The sequence below is a fragment of the Gossypium arboreum genome, chromosome 9, assembly GCF_025698485.1.
Source record: "Gossypium arboreum isolate Shixiya-1 chromosome 9, ASM2569848v2, whole genome shotgun sequence".
Taxonomy (NCBI): Eukaryota; Viridiplantae; Streptophyta; class Magnoliopsida; order Malvales; family Malvaceae; genus Gossypium; species Gossypium arboreum.
Window position 1 is genome coordinate 32,933,463 of NC_069078.1, and position 20,774 is coordinate 32,954,236.

Consider the following 20,774-nt stretch of genomic DNA (forward strand, 5'->3'; position numbering starts at 1 on the left):
ATGTTCCTCCTGTGGTTCTGATGGAAATTGGAGGAATGGATGCCTGATCTCAGTGGTATGACCCGAGGATGATGCTGCTCATTTCCTCTTCTTTGAGGTGGGGATGGTGGTTTTCTTGTCGCGTGGATTTAACATGATATACCTGCAAGAAACATATATTAACAAGTTTAAAAAGGAATTAACCATGAATTAAACTAACAAATGTAATAAAAAATTACTAACATTAATAGGATTTAACCAAAAGCAATCAAACTTGATAGAGATTTTGTGGCAAATGGCAAAGTGATAGCATGACTAAATTAAAAACAAACTAGATGGAAGTAGCTAAGCATGGTAAGAATATGGTACAAAGTACATGAACTACATCCTAAGAATAAGGATGATAATATATACAATCAGTAGCAAAAAGAATAAAAATTAGGACTATCATGTTAGTAAGCATCCAAAGAAAGGAAAAGAGAAGGGAAAACTGTTAGAAGAGGACCGGTGGTCTGAGGAGCGACGGCGTGAAGGTTGGGTGTGGTTGGGGTCGGCTACGGGCGTGGGTGGTGGGGCCGTGTGGGTTGTACAAGGGGAGAATAAAGGATGAAGGAGAGGAAGAGAGGAGAAAAATGGAAGGAGAAAGAGGAAGGAATAGCCGGTCGGTGGTGGAAGAAGGCTAGGGTTAGGTTTTTTGGGGAAGGGGATGATGAATAGTGAGGGGTTTATATAGATATTGGGGCACACGGCCGTGGGACACGCCCGTGTGACCTTATTTCAGCCCGTGTGTTTCTTGATTTTCAAATTTGGGATGCGTCTGAAATTTAGCCCATGCCCGTATTCATTGGGTGTGTTGGTGCACACGACCGTGCCCTGCTTCATTCGCTTCTCCCACGCTCGTGTATGGATGCACATGCCCATGTTAATTTTACAGTCTCAAGCACGGGTGGTGGGCACGGGCATGTCTCACGCCTGTCTTAATTTCTCAATTTCAACCACGGCTTCTAGACACGGGCGTGGTGCACGCCCGTTTTGTTTTGATAGTTTCGTCCACAGCCATGTCGCATGGCTGTGGTAAAGTATCGAATCCTGTGTTGGGAAAAAACTTTCACTCTGTTTTCACACTATCGTATCGCATGGTCGTGTTGCCGCCTGTGGTATGAGCACGGCCTAAGGCACGCCCGTGTACCTGGCCATGTGGATTTGGACAATCTGTGTTCAAGGACTCAGTTAGTGAATTAGATTAAAAACTAAAATTCAAAGAAGTTAACACTATTAGTGCTTGGGTTTCCTCCCAAGAAGTGCTTATTTATAGTCTAAGCTTGACTTACCTCTCTGTTGCATGGTCATAGTGGTGCGAGGAGTTTACACTCCTCATTCCTGCTATCAATCTCAAAATAAGGTTTTAGACGGGTATGATTTACCTTAAAGGTGTTGAATTTAGGATGGATTACCTCGACTGTCCCATATGGAAAAATGCTGAGTACCATAAGAGGGATTGCTCCATTAGGTTTAGAAGTGGCAATACGAGGGTCTGCTGCATCTAGTAGTACTTTGTCTCCAACCTTAAGTTGATTTGGTAAAACATTGAGTCGTCATGGCGTGATTTTGGGCCATCGTGTGCTTTCGGTTTCTGTGTCTGCCATTCATCTAGTTCCTCGATTTGTATCCTTCGTTCTTTATAGATGGGTCCTTTGTTGTTACTTAAGCAAGGCTCATGCATGCTTTTTGAACATATTTCCTACACAGAAGGTTGCACCATATGATCAGTATTAGTAGAATTTCGAGTTTGAATAGTGATTGTTTCATCACCCACACGAAGTGTGAGTTCACCTATACGAACATCAATTATAGTTCTAGCAGTTGCTAAAAAGGGTCTTCCTAAAATTAAAGGCACGTTACTATCCTCTTCTATGTCTAGCACAACAAAATCGATTGGGAATATAAATTTGTCAATTTTAATGAGTACATCATCAATAATGCCCCTAGGAAATCTAATAGTTTTATCTGCTAACTGAATACTCATCCCAGTTTGTTTGGGTTTCCCAAGACCTAGTTGTTTAAACATTTTGTAGGGCATGGCATTAATACTAGCCCCTAAATCATCCAAAGCATTACTAACATCTAAGCTACCAATTAAACAAGGAATTGTAAAACTCCCTGGATCTTTCAATTTGTTGGCCAGCTTATTCTGCAAAATGGCTGAGCAAACTGCATTCATCTCCACATGCGATGCCTCATCCAACTTTCGCTTATTTGCTAAAAGCTCCTTTAAAAATTTAACTACGTTTGGCATCTATGAAAGAGCTTCGATAAACGGTAAGTTAATATGTAATTTTTTTAATAGTTTAAGGAATTTACCAAATTGTTCATCTATGGGGTCTTTCCTTGTCACATTGGGGTATGGCACCTGTGGTTGGTACTCTTTATTTATCAGTTTTTGACCACTGTGGACTACCTCACCTTTACCTTTACTTACCACAATTTCTTGCCTCAGTTCTGGTTCAGGTTCAACTAACCCTTTCTTATCTTGAACGATAATCGTGTTGAGTTGTTCCCTGGGGTTAGATTCAGTGTTTACTCGGCAGGCTACCTTGTGGTCATTCAAAAATTAGTTTAGTGAGCTGTCCTATCTGAGTTTCGAGCCCTTGGATCGATGCTTGTTGATTCTTTAGTGCTGTTTAGGTATTCTGAAAGTGAGTTTTTGACACCGAGATAAACTTTGTTAGCATATCCTCAAGGTTCGACTTCTTTTCCTATTGGTAAGGTGGTTTTGAAAACCCGGAGGATGTTGTGGCCTTTGATTCCCTTGACCACTCCATGAGAAATTAGGATGGTTCCTCCAACCTGCATTATATGTGTTACTATATGGGTTATTTTGAGATCTAGAATAATTGTTACCCATGTATTGGACTTGTTCTTCCTTGATGCTAGGGTTGAAAGATTGATATTCTGTGTGTACTCCTCCTCCATTAGAATCGCACCTCATCACGGGATGTACCTGAGTAGAACGACATAAACCTTTAATCTTTTTATTTAAAAGTTCTGCCTGGTTCGATAGCATAGTAACTGCATCAAGGTTGAAAACACTGGCTGCTTTTGTTGGCTTTGTTCTCATGACTTGCCACTCATAGTTATTCAGTGACATCTCTTTAATAAATTCGTAAGCCACTTCAGGTGTTTTGTTATTGATAGTCCCACCAGTAGCTCTGTCGATAAGTTGCCTTGTTGTGGGGTTCACACCGTTGTAAAACGTTTGAACCTACAACCATAAAGGTAACCCATGGTGAGGACACCTTCTTAATAGATCCTTGTATCTCTCCCATGCATCATAGAGCATTTCTAGATCCATCTTCACAAAAGGAAAGATATCATTCCTCAACTTAGCCATTTTAGCCTGCAAAAAATATTTAAGTAAAAATTTTTCAGTCATTTATTCTCAAGTAGTGATTGACCCTCGTGGTAACGAGTTCAACCACTGTTTAGCTTTGTTCCTCAACGAAAAGGGAAATAACCGAAGGTGAATGGCATCATTAGAAACGCCATTGATTTTAAACGAGTTGCAGAATTCTAAGAAATTCTCCAAATCAGTGTTTGGGTCCTCGCCCTGCAAACCATCGAACTGAACAAACTGTTGGATCATTGTGTTAGGTTTCAGTTCAAAATTATTTGCAGCAATGTAGGCCTAACTATACTCGACTCAATTACTGTTAAAGTAGGTTTAGCATAATCATACATAGTGCGTGGAGTAGGATTCTGATTTACTGGATCAGCAGCAATCGCAGGAGGTAGCGGATTTTCCTGATTTTTGGCCATCTCCTCGGTTGTGGTGGAAATATTGTCTTCTTGCTCTTCCTCTGTGCATCTTAGGCTTCACCTTATTTCTCTTCAATTTCTGCGAGTTGTGCGATCGATCTCACTATGAAAAAGTAATGGTCCTGACAGATTCCTTCTAGTCATAAACTATAAAAACCTGCCAAAAGGAAGAAGAAAATTTAGTAACAAGAATCAAAATAAAATTTAAATTTTAATAAAATAAATGGCTAAAGTAATAAAAATTAGGTGTTTCTAATATCTTAGTTCCCTGGAAACGGTGGCAAAAACTTGATGTGATGTAAATCATGATAAGTTTTATAATTTATGAATGTCCGTTCTTGAAAACTAACTATTATCACGACAAAGGCAAGCGCACCGTATCGAACAGTAGTATAGCTTATGGCAAGACCAGGATGTCGAACCTAAAGGAACTAAAAGTACTAGTATTAACTTTCTTTTTATTATCTAGCCTAAAAATAAAGGGGTTTGTTTTATCTAAACTAATTACTAAACTAAGAATGCAAAGAAAGTAAATTGGGGAAATAAATTTTGGGAAAACTGAATGATTTGGACAATACCCAAGGGAAAAATCCACCTAAACTTCACTTTTTATTTGACTCTGAATCAGACGATTTATTCACTTGACTTGATCCGTAGAAATTCCTAAGTTATATTATTATCTCTCTCGAGACTAACAATATCTAACCCTAGGTTGATTAATTGAAATCTCTTTCTAATTAAAACCCCTAGTGTTGCATTAACTTGATCTATAGATTCCTTTATGAGGTTCCATCCTATTTCGACAAAATTATGTCACCCTATCTCTAGGCATGCAATCAACTCCACTTAATTATGTTAGATCTACTCTTAGACAGAAACTTTTGCTCCTCTGAATAAGCACATCAATACTTGAATCAATATCCTGGAATATTAAAGTAAGAATTAAGAACTCATAATTAAGAACAAGTCAAATATTTATCATATAATTCAGATAATAATAACAAGATCCTTCTTAGGGTTCATTCCATTTAGGTATTGAGGGGAATTAGTTGATAAGTGTAAAAGAAAACATCTCAGAATAATAACGATAACAAAACATAAAGAAAACCCAAAAATCTCTAAAGGAAATTGAAGGGAGATCTTCAGTCTTGAAGGAGAATCCAGCTTCTGAGATAGATCAATCGGCTTTCTTCGAGTAATTCCTTGCCTCCTACTCATTGTGTGTCTTTTAGGTACCTCCTGGGGTGTTTATATAGGTTTTATAATGCTTTAAAACCCTCAAGAGTGGCCTTTTCCGAATAGGACTAGACTTGGGCTCGACAAGGACACGCCCGTGTGACATGCCCTTGTGCGATTGCTTCAAACCGTGTTAAAGTCTGTTGAATGGACACGGGCGTGTGAACTACCCGTGTGAGGAAGTCCAGGCTATGTTGATTTTCCACGTTGACCCATTTTCTCCGTTTTTGACTCGTTTCTCTCTTTTTTTACTCTCCTATGCTCACCTAAGTATAAAACATGAAATTAAAGGATTAGGAGCATCGAATTCACCAAATCTAAGGATAATTCATCCAAAAATATGCTAATCATGGGATAAAAATATGTATAAATTACGATTTATCAAAACCATTTAGAATATCGTTGGATACTCAAGATAGCTCACACATAGTGTGCTAAACTGTAATCTATCAGTCCTTGTACATATATGCTCATACAAGCTATGAATCGATATGCTCTCTCAAGCTAAAAATAAGTAAGCTCATATGAGCTGAGAATCGGTAAGCTCTCATGAGCTGCAAATTGGTAAGCTCATAAAAGCTGTGGTGTGTGTAACAGCCCGATTTTGGGCCTAGTCGAAAAAGTGGCTTTGGGACCATAAATCCAACATGGAAAAACTTGTTTCTATTACATTTTCATGGTCTAAAATTTTATGGAATGATTTCGTGAAAATTTCTTTCAAAAATTTTAATGTTTGAGCATTCAATTTAGCAAAAAGGACTAAATTATAAAAAGTGCAAAAGTTGAATTCTACATGATAGAGGTGTCTAATTATTATGAAATTTTTAATTGAAGGTCCTTAGATGGTAATTAGACGATTTGTTAAGTTAGTGGACAAAAATGGACATGAGGTAAGAGAAATTTCATGTTTTAAGTTAGGGGCATTTTGGTCATTTGGCTAATAAATTAATTAAAAATCAAACTAAAAGCCAATTTTTGCTCATCTTCTACCCTTGGCCGAAAATTTCAAAGGAGAACCATAGCTAGGGTTTGTTCATCTACCAAGCTGGATTGTAAGTCCGTTCTAGCCCCGTTTTTAATGATTTTTATGTTTTTGAGATCCTTGTAACCTAATCTAGCTATTTCAAGGGTTAATTTGAAACAAAATCAAAGTATAAAATTTTACCCATGAATAATATTTGTGCTTTTTGATGTCTAATGGTAGAAAATGTATGTTAGATGTAAGGTAAACAACTTTTGCTAGGTTATTTTTTATTAAAATGTCAAAAGGACCTATTTGTAAAAAGATTTCAAAATGTGTATAAAAGTGTGATTAGATGGAAAATGTGAGCTGTTATAAGCATGAAAGAGGTTCGGTTAGGCTCGGGTCTTGATGAAATTGAATAGATTTCATTTTACGACCTAGGGACTAAAATGTAAATATGTCAAAGTTTTAGAAGTGTAAGTTTTGGATTGAATTTAGTAATGTGATTAATAAATGAGTTACCAAAGTATCCTTTAGTATTCCAAGTAGTTCAATGGGAAATGCAAAGAGAATTGTCAAAGTTGTGAAAGAATATGGTATGTTGTAAATTGATACAGGTATGTACATAAAACTCATGCTTAATTAGCTCGATATGTGATGAATCCCTCGGTAAGGTTGTGATGAGTAAGTTTGATTATGATATTATAATGACATTTATGTTAATTTACTTCAAGTTAATTGTATGTTAAATGTGAGTTTATAATGCTTATTATTTACATGGGAACTTACTAAGCTATATAGCTTACTTCCTTTCTTTTCTCTTGACTTATAGTGTCACCAAGCCAACTTGGGGATCAGAGATTGTCAAATATTCAGTCACACTATCAACTTAATATTTTGGGTACCCATGATTTCAATATTTTGAGTTATGGCATGTATAGGGACTTGGTTATTTTGTTATGTGTCATAATTGATTTGGCCTAATGTGTTGGGCTATATTGGTTGATAATCCATTTTGTAAATGACCATATGAAATTGGCTAATATTGGTTTAAGTATTTATGCATATGATGAGGTTTTCATGAATGTGGAAGTTTGCATGATTGAAGTTGATAATTATGTAATGCTTGTATGTGGTAAATGGTAGCATGTGAATGATGTGGATGTCTTGATTGTGTCTGAATTGGTTGAATATAATTGCTTAGATTGGTGTTATGTTTTGTTGTGTAGGTGTGTGCATGGAAGGGTGACAAAATGGCTTGGTAAATAGCCTTGTTTTTGTTCACATGGGTAGACACACGGGCATGTGTCTCACACACAGCTTGCCTCATGGGAGTGTCTTCTGGTCGTGTGTCCCCTGCACCTTAATTGTTGCAAAATAGAAAGCTCAGAATTAAGCACACAAGTAGAGACACGAACGTGTGTCTCAGCCGTGTGGACGACACGACCTCAGGCACGGGCGTGTGAATGTACACCTATTTTATGAAAAATTATGAAAATTAAATCAACCATACGGCCTAAGCACACGGGCATGTACCTTGGCCGTGTGACTTCAATTTGTTCATGGATGACAAATAGAGAGTTACATGGGTTACGGACACGGGCGTGTGTGACCACACGGCCTGCCCACATGGGCGTGTGGCTTTGAAAACATGAAAAATTTTCAAAGTGTTATGAAATTTTCCAAAGCTCTCGGTTTAGTCCCAAATTGCTTGCAATGCATGTTTTCGGCCTTGTAGGCTCGTTTTAGCGACGATGTGAATGTAAATGAAAAGTTTTAAATTTGGAGGGAAATTTACGTCTCAGTTTTGTATGTCTACTTATGTTTAAGTCCGATAATGCCTCGTACCCTGTACTGAGGTTAAATACGGGTAAGGGGTGTTACAGTGTGTCCGCAACACATGCAGGACATCAACCAAGTCAGTAACCCTAGTGACATGTCATTCATATCTACAAATTCCTAAGGTTCAAACAGGACTCGATAATCATTATACGTCATCAGATATGCAATCGGTATTTATACATGGTAATTATACAAATCACATACATATAATTCAATTAAAACATATAAATACTCAATTTAATTACATGAACTTACCTCGACGAGTATACGTAGATACAGAGGCGATTAATCTGAGATTTTCTCTTTGCCTCGATTTAACTCCGTACGAGGTTTGACTGGATCTATAAGGATAAATTTAACTCAATTTAATATATTTATCAATCAAATTAGTCCAAAACATATTTTTAAAAAATTACTATCTTGCCTCTAAACTTTTAATTTCTTTGCAATTTAGTCCTTAGGCTCGAAAAATGAAATTTATGCAATTTAACCCTTACTCATGTAACACCCCAAACACGGCCTAGACATTATGGTCGAATCTGGCCATGTCACATGGAATGGGATTTGAAACCGAATTTATCAAGTTAAAACCATTTCCGTTTATTATCTTCTATTTATCTCTCGTCAATTTCAAAATCATTCTCTTGGTAATTTGATTCGTTTAAAAACACATCCTGTAGCGGAAGCTTTTAAAACCGTGATATTTAAAGAAAATTGTTTGCGTTTAGGGAAACATTTTTTTTTAATTAGACCGAGTTTTCGTTGTGCTTTGCAGTTTAAATGTCCATGTAAACAGTTAAAATCCAAAGTAAAGGCAAACAATCCAAAAGTCCAAATTACATAAAAAAATACCCCAAAAATAATAGGAATTAAAAACCTGAAATGGAATTAAATTAATTCAATAGTCATGTGGTCACCGTTGAGTCCTTCGCCACAACGATCCGTCTAGGTCTGGGGGTTACCTGTACAGATAAACCAAATGGGGTGAGTTTACGTAAACTCGGTGTGTAATCCCCACAAAAGACATGCATATAGTCAAACAATAGTTATCAGACAAATACAGTCTGGGCCTAAGCCCATTACAGATTCAGGTGCAATTTAGGCCTTAGCCCATCCAAATACAGTTTCAGATATGAATTAGGGCCTTAGCCCATCTCAGATACACTATGCATACAGTAACAGAAATCAGTATCCTACCCCCGACCATCTACACACCATCTCCGACCATCCCTACACACCATGTGGGGTTTAAAACACCTACCCAGCCCTACACTTCAAGTTGTACCAAATGCGGCACATATCAGTAATATTGCAACTGAGCTGCCAGATAATAGGCATGAAATCCTTTCAGTACACTTCCTCCAAAAATCAATCATCCCACCCCAATACAGATGCAATTAAACATGCTCAATGTAGACATACTGAAATACATGCTTACATGCTAAAATTCAGTTATCAGTCATACATACAGATTAGTAAACATGCATAAGTTTAACATGCCAAATACATACATTGCATATTCAGATCACATGATTTAGGGTCTAAGTAGTTTTTGTTGACCCTATAGTAGGTTCACAGTCGACTTGGGCGACCCGTGCAACCCTAGGAAACATTTTAGCTAAATGGGCCCACATGTGGTTTACCTTTGTGGGCCCATACACCTAGATTGGCCTTGGCCCGTGAGGATCACACGACCTGGCCCAAATATCACACGCCCGTGTGGCGTGTCCGTATGGGCCCACACGCTCAATTTGGTTTAGCCCATGTGGCCCTCACGGCCACACTTCAGCCACCACACTGCCGTGTGCTGTGCACAACCATGTCTTTGTCGACCATACGGCCGTGTTGTCACACACGGCCTACCACACGGGCGACCACACCCCCGTGTGGCATCAACAGTTTGCACTTTCGACTTTTACTGAATCCCATTTTCTACTTTTTTGGGTACAAACCTGGTACGATTTCGATGCAAAACCACTCTCGGGCCACACAGCACCTAAAAATAGCAAAGGAACTCCTCGAATCAATTCTAAACCTCACACTTACCAAATGAAAGAAACCGAAAAAAATTTAATATAAGTGCTCAACACTTACCCTACTACTAAGAATGGTTTCAATTATGTTCCGCGAGAGGAGAGTCCCGATATTCACGATTTACCACTGCCAAAACACAATATCAGTGCCAAGAAAAGCATTTAACAAGGCTATACTGATTTTAAAGATTACTCCCCACTTCGAGATAAATAATAGTCCTTACGTACCAAACTGATTTAAGAACCCAAAACCCGTAGCAGCAACAACTTACGAGGAAGAAAACATCAATTAATTAAAAAAAATAGAATTGAAAGTGGAAAAAAAAATAAGGGGTAGAGAGAACGTCAGAGAAAAGAAGAAGTTTTCTTTTGGGAAACAAACAAAAAAATTCAATTTACCAAAGGCAAGGCTTGAACCTGGGACCTTTAAGACACTCCTAGAACACTTAACCACTAAAGGGGGCAGATATTTGTATCAAAAACTTACAGAAGCAAAATTATAAAATTTAGGGCATTACAACTCTACCCCCTAAAAGAAATTTTGGTCTCGAAATTTACCTGATCAGAATAGATGAAGATACTGCTACGCATCGAGTCTTCAGATTCCCACGTGGCCTCCTTAGTGCTATGATTCTGCCACGGCACCTTCACTAACAGAGTGGACTTCCTCCTCAGAACCCTAACATCTCGATCAAGGATCTGGACCGGCTCCTCCTCAAATGTCAAGTCTGGCCTGACCTCAATTTCCTCTACATGGACAATATGAGTAGGATCAGAGCAGTAACGCCTCAACATCAAGATGTGGAATACGTCATGAATATGGTCTAGCTCTGGAGGTAACTCCAACTGATAAACGACCGGTCTCACTCGCTTCAAAATTCGATAAGGACAAATAAACTTAGGGCCCAATTTGCCCCTGCGATCGAACCTTAGAACCTTATTCCATGGTGAGACCTTGAGAAACATGAAGTCCCCCATAGAATACTTAATCTCACGCCTCTTTAAATATGCATAGGACTTTTGTCTATTAGAAGCCACCTTCAGACGATCCCTAATTAGTTGAACCTTATCCTCAATCTCGAAAACCAACTTAAGACCCAACACTCGACGTTCATCCAGCTCAGTCCAACAAAAAGGAGTACGACACTTGAGGCTATATGGAGCCTCGTAAGGTGCCATCTAAATACTCGACTGGAAACTAGTATTGTAGGCAAACTCGGCTAGTGGCAGGTAATCCTCCCAACTGCTTTAGAAATCAATCACACAGCTCCTAAGCAATCCTCTAATATCTGAATCACCCTCTCAGACTAACCATCAATCTGAGGATGGAACGCAATACTGAAGTCGATTCTTGAACTCAGAACCTCGTGCAACATTTTCCAAAATCGAGACATGAATCGAAGATCCCTATCAAAAATGATTGAGACCGGTACCCTATACAGTCTCACTATCTCAGAAATGTAGAGTTTCACCAACTTCTAAAGAGAATAGTCAGTCTTAACCGGAATGAAGTGCGCAGACTTGGTCAGTCGATCCACGATGACCCAAATAGAATCCTTTTTGTGGGTGTTAGAGGTAACCCACTAACAAAGTCCATCATTACTCGCTTCTACTTTCATAGCAGAATCTTAACCTGCTAGCATACCAGGCATCGTGCCACAAACTTGGTAACCTCTTGTTTAAATCTGACCACCAATACAATTTTTGAAGATCTCAGTACATCTTATTCCCACCAGGATGCATAACATAAGGGCTACTATGCGTCTCTCTCAGAATAAACTGCCCCATATCAGTATCATTCAGTACATAAATCCGACCATGGAAACAGAGTACCCTATCATTATTCAGCCCAAAGTCCATAATGCTACCACTCTCAACCTGACGGAACCGAAGACCCAATGATTCATCCTCTAACTGCCTATCCTGAATCTGTTCCGTCCAAATCGGTTTAACCTACAGCTTAGCCAACAAACTTCTATTTTCAAACAAACTAAGTCGCGCGCACATAGCTCTCAGATCAGTCATCGCCCTATGGCTTAACGCATTGGCCACCACATTGGCCTTACCAGGATGGTACTCAATAGTACAGTCATAGTCCTTAAGCAGCTCAATCCATCTACGCTGCCTAAGATTCAACTTCTTCTGGGTCAGGAGGTACCTAAGGCTTTTGTGATCAGTGTAGATGATACACCTCTTACCGTATAGATAGTGCCTCCATATTTTCAAAGCAAAGACTATGGCGACCAATTCTAAATCATGTGTTGGATAGTTTGCCTCACTCGACTTAAGCTGATGAGACACATATGCCACAACCTTACCATCCTGCATCAGAACACAACTCAAACCCACATACGATGCGCCACTGTAAACCACAAACTCCTTCCCAAGTTTATGCTGTATTAGAATAAGAGCCTCAGTCAAAACAATCTTGAGCTTCTCGAAGCTCTCCTGTTGCACATCAGTCCAGAAAAATGGAACACCCTTACATAGTAGCTTAGTTAAGGCATTACAATCAGTGAGAAACCTTCCACAAACTACCGATAACAACCCACCAAACCCAAAAAACTACGGATTTCTGACACATTCTTAGGCTATTTCCAATCCAGTACGGCCTCGATCTTTCGAGAATCAACTCGAATCCCCTCAGCAGAAACCACTTAACCCAGAAAAGTCACTTCATGTAGCCAGAACTCACACTTGTTAAATTTAGCATATAGTTGCTTCTCACACAAAATCTGAAGCACAATTCTAAGATGCCTGTCATGCTCGCCTTCAGTCTTAGAGTATAAAAAAATGTCATCGATGAAGACCACAATGAACTGATCTAGATAAGGCTGGCATACTCGGTTTATCAGATCCATAAATGCATCCGGAGCATTAGTTAAACCAAAAGGAATTACTAAAAACTCGTAATGTCTATAACGAGTCTTAAATGACTTCTTATGTACATCCACCTCCTTAACCCTCAACTGGTAATACCTAGAATGGAGATCGATCTTAGAGAACACAAAAGGCCCTCAGAACTGATCAAATAAGTCGTCAATCCTTGGAAGTGGATACTTGTTCTTAATGGTTAGCTTGTTCAACTGCCGATAGTTTATTCATATCCTCATGGTCCTATCTTTTTTCTTAACGAACAGAACTGGTGCTCCCTACGGAGACACACTCGAATGGATGAAACCAAAGTCCAACAACTCCTGAAGTTGAGCCTTAAGCTCCATAAGCTCCTTCGGTGCTATTCCATAGGGGGTGGTAGACACCAGAGCTATGCTAGGAAGAAGCTTAATCCCAAATTCCACTTCCCAATTCAGAGGTAAACCAAGTAGTTCCTCAGGAAAGATGTCTGAAAAATCCCTTACAGTTCTAATATCTTTTACAGCAGAGTCCCCAGAAACAGAAACACTAATATAGACCAAGAACGCCTCACATCCCCTACGAACGAGTTTCTTAGCCACTAGTGTAGAGATCACATTAGCCAAATAATTTTAAGGTTCTCCAATCATGAATACCTCATTATCCTCCTTAATTCTCAAGACGACCCTCTTAGTCGCACAGTTTAGACTGACACGGTGCTTGACCAACTAGTCCATACCTAGAATCAGGTTGAACACCCCAAATGGTAGCTACATCAATTAGCCAGAAATACTGACCCTTGAACTCTTAGCCGAACATCTCTATACAGTTTGCTAACTTGAACTAATTGTCTCAGTGGACTCAGTACAGTCACCTCACTAGAAGTACTCTCAACCAAAATCCCCAAGTTTCCTGACACGGTGCTAGCTACATAGGAATGTGTGCAACCTATTTCTATCTAGAGCATCTCTGTCCTCTCGGCGATGAGTAGTATAAACAAGAGCAGGCTACCTCACCTTAGTCTGTCTAGTACCTCTGCTAGGTGCACTCTGTCCACGACCCATATCGTTACCACTCCTAGCCTGACCACGGCCCCTCAGTGGCTACTGAACTACCCTCTGTGGCTGTGTAGTACCAGAACCTAAAGCTTATACCTGATTGGCCCTCAGCAGACACTCCCGAATAAGGTGCTCTAATGACCTACACCTCAAACACACCCTAGTCCTCATTCAACACTCATCTTGATGGCATCTACCACAATATCCATACGACTACAATCTAGTAAGAGCAACAGGGGGCCTAGCTCTAATCGACCCCTTAGTCCTGACCTTTTTCTTAGGCCTCTGTACCGAACTCGAGAGATCTGAATCCCTCCTGTTCTTACCCCTCTCACGATCTTTGTTTTGGCACTCAGCGCGCTTTATCTCTTCTACGATCTTCGCCTTCTTTACTAGAACGGAGAACTCTCGCTCCCTCTGCGGAGCTATCAACACCCTTAGATTACCTCTAAGGCCACCCTCAAAATGGACACATCTCTCATATTCAGATGTCACCATACCTCGTGCATAGCGATTCAGTCTCAAGAATTTGTCCTCATATTCGGCCACTGATCGGTCTCCCTAAGTGAGGTTCAAAAACTCACGCCTACGAGCATCGATGTAACTTGTTCCCATATACTTCCCTTGGAACGTAAACTTAAAGAGCTCCCAAGATAGACGATCAGGTTGAGTGCCCTTCTTAAGAGTCAACCACCACTAATAGGCCTCATCTTGAATCAATGAGATTACACCCTTCAATTTTTGCTGAGGGGTACAGTTTAAATCATCCATTATCCTCTCAGTAGCCTCCATCTAGTACTCAACCATATTAGGGGCGACTCTAGTAACACCTCTAAAAAGTTTAGATCCATTGGACCGGAGTCTTTTCGTAACCGACCCTCGGCCTTCAGATCCAGTGTTGGGCCCAACGACCCTCTCCAGTATCCTTAACATAGCCTGAGACAATACGTCGTCCACAATATGCGATCTTGAGACCTAGTCTCAGTAGCAGGTAACACGGGCGTCTCACTCGTATCTAGGTTCGGCATGCTGCCCAGAGAAGAGGATTCAGCTTGAACCTCTCCACGGCCTCTACCAATACCACGTCCATAGATACCACGTGCACTCATGTCTATTCGGATTTATCTGTATTATGAATTTTATGAATCAGTTACAGTTTTAGTATTTATTAATAGATGTTTTATGTAAAGCAATATCAAAATTTCAAAGTTTGGTTTCGCAAGTACAGTCTCTATCAATTTCAATTTCACTAGAGTTTCAGTATACACTAACTAGAGTGTTTTCAAAACAAACCATCTATAATACCATAACAGTTTATTAAAATGCTTACAGGATCGACGCTAGAGACTCGATGTACCACATTATCAGTTAAATTATTTCAAATTATTTAAAAATTAGTTCTTAAAAACCAAGTTTAAAACACAAAATTCACAGCCGAGTTTTGCAACCTGGCTTTGATACCACTAAATGTAACACCCCAAACCCAGCTTAGACATTATGGCTGAATCTGGCGATGTCACATAGAATCGGATTTGAAACCGAATTTATCAAGTTAAAATCGTTTCCGTTTATTATATTCTATTTATCACTCGTTAATTTTAAAATCATTCTTTCGTTAATTTGATTCGTTTAAAAACACATTTTGTAGCGGAAGCTTTTAAAACTGTGATATTTAAAGAAAATCGTTCGCGTTTAGGAAAACGTTGTTTTTAATTAAACCGAGTTTTCATTGTGTTTTGCAGTTTAAATGTCCATGTAAACAGTTAAAATCCAAAGTAACGACAAATAGTCTAAAAGTCCAAATTACATCAAAAAATGCCCTAAAAATAATAAGAATTAAAAACCTTAAATGGAATTAAATCAGTTCAATAGTCATGTGGTCACTGTTGAGTCCTCCACCGCACCAATCCATTTAGGTCTGGGGGTTACCCGTACAGATAAACAAAAATGGGTGAGTTTACGTAAACTCAGTGTGTAATCCCCACAGAAGACATGCATAGAGTCAAACAACAGTTATAGTCAAATGCAGTTTGGGCCTAAACCCATTACAGATTCAGATGCAGTTTAGGCCTTAGCCCATCCAGATATAGTTTCAGATATAGGCCCTTAGCCCATCTCAGATACAGTATGCATACAGTAACAGAAATCAGTACCCTACCCGCCAGCCTCTACACATCATCTCCAACCATTCCTACACAGCATGTGAGGTTTAAAACACCCACCCAGCCCTACACTCCAAGTTGTACCGAATGCGGCACATATCAGTAATATTACAGCTGAGCTGCCAGATAATAGGCATGAAAGCCTTTCAGTACACTTCCTCCAAAAATCAATTATCCCACCCCAATGCAGATGCAACTAAACATGCTCAATGCAGACAAATTGAAATAAATGCGTACATGCTAAAATTCAGTTATCAGTTATACATACAGATCAGTAAACACTAGCTCTCGTTTCAATACTAATGCCATTTCCTAGACATGGTCTTACAATGGCTCTCATAATGTGGCCGATGCATGTCCCAGACATGTCTTACACTAGCGCACAAATGACCCAAATGTCATGGCGTGAATATCTGATTTGTTCATAAGGTTCTTACAATAGTTCTACTATCTCAAAAATCACCATTCATAATCATTTCCACAAACAAGTAATTTATGCTATATCAATTCAAACACATATAATAACAATGTAGTTGTATTATTTACATACAACTTACCTCGGTTACAAAATATGGTGTCAAGTCGGTCTAACCAATTTACTTGGCTTTCCCCCGATCTAAGTTTGAAGTTTGAATTTCTTGATCTATAATAACAAAAATTCACAAATTTAATTACTTTATCAATCTAGGCACTTAATAATCTATACTTGGGCAAAATGACTATTTTGCCCCTAGGCTTTTGCAAAATAACCATTTTGCCCCTAGGTCCGAAAATCGATTTTTATCAAATTTTATCCTATCAAAAGCCTAGCCAAACCTTTAATACTCTTATAGCAATCCAAAATTTCCACTATCTTGCCCATTTATCAACAAATTTCCAACTTATGCCAAATAGTCCCTATTAGGGTTTTCATGAGGAAACCCTTCACAAAAGTTGTTCATTACACATCTAATACTCATATTCTTCCCTAAAATTTAAGAAAACTACACATATGATTTCATGGAAAAACCCTAAACTCTCCACCATTTTGCAAAATAGTCAACTTAATAGAAAGCTTATGCTTCAAGGGCTCCAAAAATTTAAAAATCATCAACAAAAAGTATGTAAATCACTTACTTGTAAGAGGAACAAGTTATTGAAATTTTTGAAGCTCAAAACCCTTAAAAATGGCTAAGAAATCGATGGTAGTGAAGAAGATGAGAATGTGATATCATTTTTTTCTTATTTTATTTCAATTTTAGTCAATTTAGCCACAAAACCCACCAAACTTGGACTTTTTGACCAAATTGCTTCCTATGGCTGGCCATGCACTATCTTAGGGTCTAATTGTCTTTTAAAGACCTCCAATTTAGGTTCTCTAGATCTTTGGCACCTTTAGCTATTAAAATAGGACTTTTACACTTTATGCGATTTAGTCCTTTTTCTAAATTAAGCCTTCAAATGCTAAAATTACTACATCAAATTTTTCATACACCCTCATAATCATGCTATAATCCCAAAAAAAATAATAAAATAATTTTCTTGACTTCGAATTTGTAGTCTCAAAACCATTTTTTGACTAGGCCCAAAATCGAGTTGTTACAATTTTTGAGCCAAAACTCGGCTCTCTCGGGATCATCATCTACATTAGCTCTGAAATCCTCGGCCCCATGCTTCCAAATTTTATCAACCGAGGGCTTATTCATTATTACAAAGTCCATACCTTATGGTGCTACGGGAACTGGTTGAGGAATAGGTGGGGGTGGAGGAGGTTGGGCATTTGGATTTGTTCAAACAAATTTCGTACACCATTCGTTCATTATATGGAGAAAGGCTTCCCTGCCTCATTCTCCTTGACTCATCATAGGGGGTCTACTATCAGACGGCGCTATCCCTTGAGCAAGAGCCGGTGCATTACTTTCAACTTCATCAGCCTCAGCTCGATTGGGATCCATTTCTATATGAAGGCAAAATTTACAATTGTCAAGAGTCATCACACTATCACAATTCATTTATAGGATGTATAGCTAGACTCTTACACACGCTATGTTAGTCCGAGAATCAACTAAATTGTAGTTCTGATACCACTAAATGTAACACCCCTTACCCATATTCGACACTAGAATAGGGTAGGAGGCATTATCGTACTTAAACACAAACAAACATTCAAATCGAGACTTGAATTTCCACCCAAATTTACAACTTTTCGCATACATTCATATCGTCCCTAATGTGGGCCTACAAGGCCCAAAACATACATTTGAAGTGGTCTAGGACTAAACTGAGAAATTTCAAAAATTTTTAAAACATTTAAAAAAATTTTCATCAAAACAGGGGTCACACGCCCGTGTGGCTTTGGGACATGCCTGTGTTGGCATGTTGTGTGGTCACACACGCCTGTGTCCCTAACTCGTGTAACTCTCTATTTATGACATCATCAACATTTAAAAGTCACATGACCAAGTCACATGCCCGTGTTCTTAGGCCGTGTGGGATATTTAATTTTCATAATTTTTCATAAAATAGGTGCAGACATCACATGCCCTGGGCACACGCCCATGTACCTGGGCCGTGTCCATCACACGGCTGAGACACACGGCATTGTCTCTACCCGTGTGGCAAATGTGAAGCTAAAATTCGAGATGTAGGGGACACGTGATCGGATCACACACCCATAGGACTAGCCATGTGTCACACAAGGCCTAGACGCACGCCCGTGTGTCTACCTAGATGGACAAAAATAAGGCTATTTACCAAGCCATTTTGCCACCTTTACTTGCACCAACCTACATAACAACAATCAACACCAATCTAAGCATATACAAACAACCAATTCAACCATAACCAATCATCCACACATCAGTTACATGCTTTTTCTATCACATACAACATCTCATACTTATCATCTCAAACCATGCAAAATCCATATCCATGAAAGACATCATCATATGTTTATATATTTAGCCAAATTTTAGCTAATATCAAATGGCCATTTACAAAATGAATAATCAATCATTGAAGCCAACACATTTGGCTAAATCAATTATGATAAATAACAAAATGACCAAGCCCCTATACATGCCATAACACAAGATATTAAAGTCATTGATACCCAAAATGTTAAGCTAATACCATGAATGGATCTCTGACAGTCTTTGATCCCCGAGCTCGCTTGGTGACACTATAAGACAATGTAAAAATAAAAGGGAGTAACCTATAAAGCTTAGTAAGTTCCTATACAAACAATAGGCATCACACACACTTTAGCATAAATTTAACATGAAGTAAATTAACATAAATATCATTGTAAAATTTCATAATCAAACTTAACATAGATGTCATTAAAACCTTAACTTCATAACTTATTCAATCATACCACACCGAGGGTTCATCGCATATTGAGCTCATTAAACATGGGTTTTATGAACATACCTATACCAACTTGCAACATACCATAATCTTTCACAACATACCTGTAACACCCTTATCCCGTAACCGTCGCCAGAATAGGTAAGGGGCATCACCGACTTGTAACTCATGTCGAACAAAGAAATTTTGAACTTTTCTTGAAATAAAGATCGTTCATTTAAATAAGTACTAAGCACACCAGAGGTAAAATTTAAACTTCACTAAGTAAACATTCAAAAGATGCCATTTTCGCATGGCTTATATACATTAACCAAAAATATTCTTCCGCCACTAGTCTATTCTATACATGCCATAAAATAATTCTAAACATAACAAGAAACAAGCGTTGGATAGTGATAGTGTGACTAGTTCTTGACGATCCCCGAGCACAGTAGCTCAAGAATGAGATCTATAAAACAGAGGAAACAGAGTAAGCGGAGTAAGCATTACAATGCTTAGTAAGTTTTAAGCAGTGTCAACAGATAACAATCAAATTATAACATAGTTGTTCGTATTTTTATTTCACTCTTCCTTCTGCATACCATCCCTTTACCGAATATGCACATCTCATCATATACAATAGGCAAATAAACTTTCACATAAAAGTGAGCTCATGTGACATAGTTATATCGTATGATTTCACATAACCTCTCACACCGATCCGATGTCACATAATCATAGGAATAGTCTCATAGATTGCTCTCGTATGCATCACATAACTACCTTATGATTTAGTTCAAATCAAGCTCACATATAAACTTGGAGTACATACCGCTTAACCTTCCGCATTGAATATATTTATAAGCAATTCTTATTACGAAGTCTTATAGCTTTAACCTCTACTCGGATTATCGGCGAGACCTTTAGCTCGATTTAAATCTCCACACGGTTATCGTGTCTTACCCGGACAAAATCTCCACACGTAGTCATTGAGTCTTACCCGGACATACTCTCCACACGTAGTCATCGGGTCTTACCCGGGCATACTCTCAACACGTAGTCATCGGGTCTTACCTAGACATAATCTCTGTAACACCCCGAACCCGAGACCGTTGCCGGTGTCGGACACGAGGGGTTAACAAGCCAAAACCACTTGTAGCACCGACCAACTTGACATTCCCAGGCAAGCTGGAAAACTGCATCACTGTTGCCTTAAAAAGCATATCTCGAGTTACAAAACTCGGAAACTGATTCTGTAAATTTTCCCTGAATTTAGACTCATATATCCATCCCTGGATTTATTTCTAGAATTTTTGGTTGGGCCAATTGGTACAGTTTATTAGTTAAAGTCACCCATGTTACAGGGGTCGACTACACTGACCTTCGCGCATTACAACTTGAATATCTCTCTGTAAAGGGTTTCAATACTGATGCCGTTTATTTCTAATGAAACTAGAATAAAAAAGGAATCTGTACATATAAGGCATGACTTCTAATTCATTCT

At 38.7% G+C, this 20,774-nt stretch overlaps 1 protein-coding gene and 1 non-coding gene across 2 annotated transcripts; one reads left to right on the forward strand and one right to left on the reverse strand.

The window, feature by feature from the left end:
• Positions 1 to 49: 49 nt before the first annotated feature.
• LOC108455468 (uncharacterized) lies at positions 50 to 11,049 on the reverse strand. The gene is made up of 2 exons (XM_017754022.1): positions 10,429 to 11,049; positions 50 to 142 (listed from the first exon to the last, which is right to left on the reverse strand). Exons 1-2 carry the CDS (start codon positions 11,047 to 11,049, stop codon positions 50 to 52), a joined length of 714 nt encoding a protein of 237 aa, XP_017609511.1.
• Positions 3,258 to 3,364, forward strand: LOC128281124 (small nucleolar RNA R71). Its single transcript, XR_008271338.1, has one exon. It is a non-coding gene; the product is annotated as a small nucleolar RNA R71 (small nucleolar RNA).
• Positions 11,050 to 20,774: the final 9,725 nt, after the last annotated feature.

Excerpts from the sequence above, each read along its gene's own strand:
- LOC108455468 (XM_017754022.1), bottom strand. The coding sequence starts at position 11,049 with ATGGCACCTTACGAGGCTCCATATAGCCTCAAGTGTCGTACTCCTTTT. Across the intron at positions 143-10,428 it reads TCTTCATCTATTCTGATCAG|GTATATCATGTTAAATCCAC; the intron begins GTAAATTTCGAG and ends TGTTTCTTGCAG.